At 38.6% G+C, this 6,003-nt stretch overlaps 1 protein-coding gene across 1 annotated transcript; it reads right to left on the reverse strand.

The window, feature by feature from the left end:
- Window positions 1–1,386: 1,386 nt before the first annotated feature.
- On the reverse strand, window positions 1,387–4,767 carry LOC100180166 (solute carrier family 26 member 6-like). The gene is made up of 7 exons (XM_002121757.5): window positions 4,550–4,767; window positions 3,998–4,132; window positions 3,537–3,716; window positions 2,907–2,997; window positions 2,491–2,612; window positions 2,045–2,099; window positions 1,387–1,773 (listed from the first exon to the last, which is right to left on the reverse strand). The coding sequence occupies exons 1-7, from the start codon at window positions 4,649–4,651 to the stop codon at window positions 1,619–1,621; spliced, it is 840 nt and encodes a 279-aa protein (XP_002121793.4). The 5' UTR covers window positions 4,652–4,767; the 3' UTR covers window positions 1,387–1,618.
- Between the last annotated feature and the right edge of the window lie 1,236 nt (window positions 4,768–6,003).

The raw sequence follows: 6,003 nt of genomic DNA on the forward strand, positions 1-6,003 counted from the left end.
GTATTTTCAAAATTAACTTCGACAAAATTGCCCAATATTAAACACAAAAACCGCCCAATAAAAAAATTGCAACGCGTATTCGTGAGTAGCTGGCCATGTCCAGGTTGGTAGTTGGCCATGTTGGTAGCTGGCCATGTTGGTAGCTGGCCATGTTGGTAGCTGGCCATGTTGGTAGCTGGCCATGTTGGTAGCCGGCCATTGTTGGTAGCTGGCCATGTCCATGTTGGTAGCTGGCCATGTCCATGTTGGTAGTTGGCCATGTCCATGTTGGTAGCTGGCCATGTCCATGTTGGTAGTTGGCCATGTCCATGTTGGTAGCTGGCCATGTCCATGTTGGTAGCTGGCCATGTCCATGTTGGTAGAGGGTGGCCAGGGGACATGGACACTTTAGCTTCCGACCCCGTCTCCCCCCACTCTACTATATCTCTACGAACATTGATTGTGTCTGCATTTCGCTACGACAAATACGCTGCATAAAGGTGGCTGTACACAGTATCCGGCGTGCGAATTTGCTTACGAAGTCGTATGCAAACCCATTACCGAGTTCCGCATGCGGCAGGGAAATCCGTACAAAACAGACAAAACGGACGAATTCCGGATACTGTGTACACCCACCTTAAATAGGGTTTTATCATTGAAAGGCTTGAAGCAGTCTAACTAAACTGTGAAATGAGCTTCAGGACCATAAGACAAGTATAGTAGGGCGGAGGAAGAAGGGTCACCTTTAGCACATATAATATTCAAAGGTCTTGATCGTGTTTTAAGAAATTATTTAAACAATTACATTTTTTTTAAAAAGCTTTAAATGTTTTTATAGTTTACGACCAAGTGAGACGAGAAAATAGAATGAAAAGGTGTCCCATGTTTCTCTACCTTACTAAATAGTTTATAACGGTCTAGAAAACGACAACTTATGAGTTCATGTGAGTAAAACAAGTTTAATGTTATCTTGTCTACTTCTAATTACTTTTTGAGCCTAAATTATATTGTAATCTGCGTGTATAAATCCCTTTTTATCGTCGGCTATATATGAGTTCTGCTCGCGCCCTTCCTGATCATCTATATGTTTACCTTTAGAATATTTAGAACACAGGCTAATAATTACCAGCCCTTCTCGTTTATAACCAACCGAGCTTTGTTACGCTTAGGTTAGGGGATAATTTTAAACGACCTAATTTATATTTTGCTCGGACCTGCGTTTTGTAGAAATTTGTTGTCACCGAAGCACAACAGAGAGATTTGATTGGTCAAAGAAAGAGGATGACTGATGGGGTACCAGACTGCGTATAAAAAAGCACTCTACCACAAATAAGTTTTACCTGTCGTTTATTTTGGTTTGATGGAGGTTAATGTATTATTGTCCGAGTTGTCGTTTTACATTGTTATGATTTAGAAAACATAATCATTCGTAACAACAGTTTATCATCTTGTAGGATAGCGTTAAATATAACTTGACACATATAGTTAGGTAAGACAACGTCTATATGAAATTATTAAAGGGCACAGTTCAGTAAAGTGTATCACTTCCGTTTCTCGCAACACAAGATATAAACTTTCGCAAACTCAACAACAGAACAAAATTCCAAAGGCCTTCAAAGCATTGATAGCTAAATGGAATCTAGAGTCTAGTTGTTTTATTATTTGAGTCGTGATTAGTTTTTAATGACGCTCTTGAGTGCCACCACGTGACTGCGTCATGCACTGATACAAAAATGACGTCATCACCAAATTTTGACAAAAATCCGCCGACTGTAAGAATGTGGAAGACTTCGCCTGGAATAGATTACGGATTTAGTTGCTTTAGCTTAGTAATTCGGCCAGTTCAATGTGTTTACAAGATGTTACATCGATAATACATAAAAACAAAAAAATCTTGCCAGAGAAATATTGCCCACAAAATTTACATACGTGGTAACTCGTAATCCAGCACGAGGTGTTTAATGGTACAACCGTGGTATAACGACTGCCCAGCGACGCGAAGGTAAATAAGTTACATTCATTCATTCAAAAGTATTTTACTTAAAAAAAAGAATAGGCAACTTACTGCAGACGTTAGCAAGAAGCATTTTTATCTCCAATGTCTCGTAATCTTCAAACATCTAAAAACGGTATAACACATCATCAAAGCTTATAAAAACATTTTCGCCAGGACGCAAAAAATTGCAATAAGATGGGTTAACAGGTTTGTGTAAAAGTATATATAATAGGATTGGGAAAATGGGACACATTTTCATTCTATTTTGTCTTCCCATCAGGTAGTAAACATAAACTATTAAAGAATTAAAAAAACGTATCTTCACGACTCTCATGAAACGTTGTTAATTGTTTAAAACACGATGAGGATATTTGGACATTATGTGCTAAAAGTGACATTCTTGTCCCACGGAATATGTAAGAAATGCTACGTGTTTGCGCGAATCAATTAACGTGGTATAAGTTGTTATTATTTATCTATACATATGATGCTGTTGTTCATATTCTTCGTTTTACCTTTATTAAAAATTTTACACCCGGGCCGTCCATAAAGTTTATTTGGCCACAGTCAATCACAATACATTTCACTCGTACTGATTTCGTTCTTTCTGCCTCCGCAACAGCGGCACCTAATCCATCTGTGTGAAAATAAGGATGAGACTTTATACACGATTTCGTAATATCGTTTATGTGTTACAAATTTCAAACAAAGTTTGGTATTAAATGAATGTAACTTATTTAGACTTGCATGGCGGGAAAATAATTCATACACCCAATCTTAGCTTACGAGTTACCATATATGTAACTTTGTAAATTTTTTTTGTGTGTGTGGTGGGGGTTCTTTTTTATATAATGTTAGCTGACAATTTAGACAATCTATAAGATTACTGTTTTGGAACATTTTTCAGATTGTTTTTATATAATCCAATTACTTCTACTGAGATCTTGACTGCCCATTTCTATGTCCATCTCACTAGTTGAATTGTTTTCACTGATTTCGATCACGCTGATGTTTTCCATAATCTGCATGGGATATTTTACTTCAGTTTAATGTGGTAGCGTAAGGTTTTTGTATGAAGTGGCACAGTATAAGTCTGAGTTGCCCTAAAGTTTTGGGTTATTTGTATTAGATAGGAATGAGTGCCATTAATAATCTTTTTATTATTTAACATTTGCTTTCATGTAGTTTGCTGTGAATTCACGAGAGGACCCTTCTTGCCGTATTTTACCTTTACCGATAATTGGTCTTCGTCGCGCGTGTAACGTTTTCGACCGAACCGGTATTGAACAAAACCGACAGCTCTCGTTGTGCAGCTAACATAGTGGTATTGCGGTAAAACTTTGTTAGAACTTCGTGTTAAATGTTGACATGCCTTTTTATGGCATCTACTTTTATGTATACGTTATTACATTACTAATTAAGAAAGCCTACATAAAACCTGGTCTTTATAGCTGTAGGTTCAGAGTATCTGGATACTAGTTGCTATATATGGGCCCCATCTTTCCCCACCCATATACAAACAACTTGAAAAGTTTAGTATGAGCTAAGTCTACAAACATACCTCCTTTTGCATTTCTAATATTGCTTTCTTCCTAATCATATCAAGCTTCTTTTTCCTTGTTAAATCCTTGGCAAGGTCGACTCCGCTACATCTTGTAAGGGCTCGTGCGAAAAATTGCTTGTTAGCGTAATGTAAAGCTCCTCTGAATGCAAGAACAACAACTTCCTTGTTCTCGTTCTCCTACAATATATGTTGCCATGTTTTAAATACAAATTATTTTGATTGTGTAAATCAACAGGCTTGCCGGTAAACTCTCCAACTCAGTAGTCCCTTATAAGTTGTCTGATTTTTCAGTCACATATTACAAAAAAATGAAAAAATGAATACCCTTACGTCTTACATAAGTGGTAACTCATATATTCCCCAAGAGGTGTATATGAAACAGAACACCCGTGTTTTGACGACTGTCATTGCCCTGCTGCGCGAGGATAAACAAGTTACATTCATTCAAATAGAGTTACCGAGTTTGGAAACGATCCAGCTTTTCTGTACACTTCCGTATCTTTAACTTGAGTTATTTTTTCCGCTGCTACAATTTGTGTTCTAATGACAACCGCAAAAAGAGACATCAATATCCCAACTACCAAACCTGCTGTCTGTAACAAGATAAAATGATCTTATTATCAAACCAATACCTCTGACTCTTGGCCGAAACACAGTATTATTCTACTATATATATTAGGGTGGGGGAAGATGGGACACCTTTTCATTCTATTTTCTCGTCTTATTTGGAGAAAACAAAGAACATTTAAGAAATATATATGGGACTCCCATTCACCGTTGTTAATTGTTTAAAACACGGCCAAGATATTTGGATAATATGTGCTAAAGGTGTCATGTATTTTTGCACTCTACTGCACAACCAATACCTATAACTACAACAGTTTTTATCTTGGCAGAAACACACTACATTATTCTATACCATGTAATGTCAAGATTTGTCTGTGTACTTTAAAGGCTACAATCTCTTGGTAAAATATACGTTCTATCTTCTATATTAACTTAATGCTTACCACATCCAAAAATACGGTCGCCAACATTGTAACTATCCAAACCAATGCATCAAGTTTACTAATTCTCCACATCGGCGGTAAATCCAAAGCTTGCTTAAGCATTCCTTTGATTGCTACGACCACGATAGATGCTAGACAAGCCTGTGTAAAATAACACCATATTATCCCTTGCTACTGTTAGATTTTCAGCAGACAGGAATGGAACGACTTGGAATTAATGGGAACTAAAGTCAAAGTTTATAATGTCTGTTCTATGTGACGTCACACCAGCCGTGGCGTCATTAGTGCAAATATAAGTGAGGACTCGAAAAGGATACCATATTTATTTAAAAAGAAAATTTAGGTTGTAGATTTAGATCAGTAAGGCTTATACCTGCACACCAATAATAAAATTTGACTTCAGTTCCCGATTAGGTGTTTAGGGCGTTTTCCAAGTCAATTCGCGTATCATATATGTTTTGCCCAACGTTAGTAAGACCGTTAGTAAGATGTGTTTTCGGCACTGGCTTAATTTACTAGGATTAGGCGTACTATCAAGGTTTCCCGTCTTTTATGCTTCTGGACTGATTGCTGCGTGGCGGGCGCTTTCTGTTTCTTGCTTACATGTTTGAGCCCTATGGATACAGCTATAGTTCTCGTTGGACTGTTTCTCGGTATGGTTGTATTAGAGACCGCTCTTATGTGAATGAAAGTCGTCAAGTTAATGCGTAAGTGTTTAGCTTCGTTTATTATAATATATATTTATATTCTATTGTCGCCAACCTAGTTGATACTATCTGTATGTGCATTTGTTATTAAACTAAAGTTTTGGTCCGGCGTCGTGGCTCAGTGGTGTAGGCGTCTGCATCGAGAACCGAAGGGCCCCGGTTCGATGCTCGACGGCGGTACTAATACTGATCGGCGTATGTGTCCTTGGGCAAGACACTTAACGGACATTGCTCCAACCCAGCGGTCACTTATGGGTTGTCCAAATTACAGTCATACACAGGAAAAAACAAACAATTACCCACAAAGTTGCATATATGTGGTGACTCGCTGCCCAGACGAGGATAAACCTTCTGTGGAAGTGCGTCCGGTTGTGACGTTGTGAGTACGAGTGTAGTTCTCGAATGATGTTCGCGAATCGTGTGAGAACGAGTTCGCAGAAATAGTCCGCAGATGGAGTCCTATATATACGGGTCAAGAATCGGGACAAAAAACGGAACTTGGTCGGACCGGAGAACGAGTTCGCAGAAATAGTCCGCAGATGGAGTCCTACGGGTCAAGAATCGGGACAAAAAACGGGACTTGGTCGGAACGGAGAACGAGTTCGCAGAAATAGTCTGCAGATGGAGTCCTATATATACGGGTCAAGAATCGGGACAAAAAACGGGACTTGATCGGAACACTGGAGTCGGAACATGAAAACAAGAACTTCACTACCGCGAGCACGTCACTTCCGGACGTACAAGGGT

The sequence above is a fragment of the Ciona intestinalis genome, unplaced genomic scaffold, assembly GCF_000224145.3.
Source record: "Ciona intestinalis unplaced genomic scaffold, KH HT000114.2, whole genome shotgun sequence".
In the NCBI taxonomy this organism is placed as follows: Eukaryota; Metazoa; Chordata; class Ascidiacea; order Phlebobranchia; family Cionidae; genus Ciona; species Ciona intestinalis.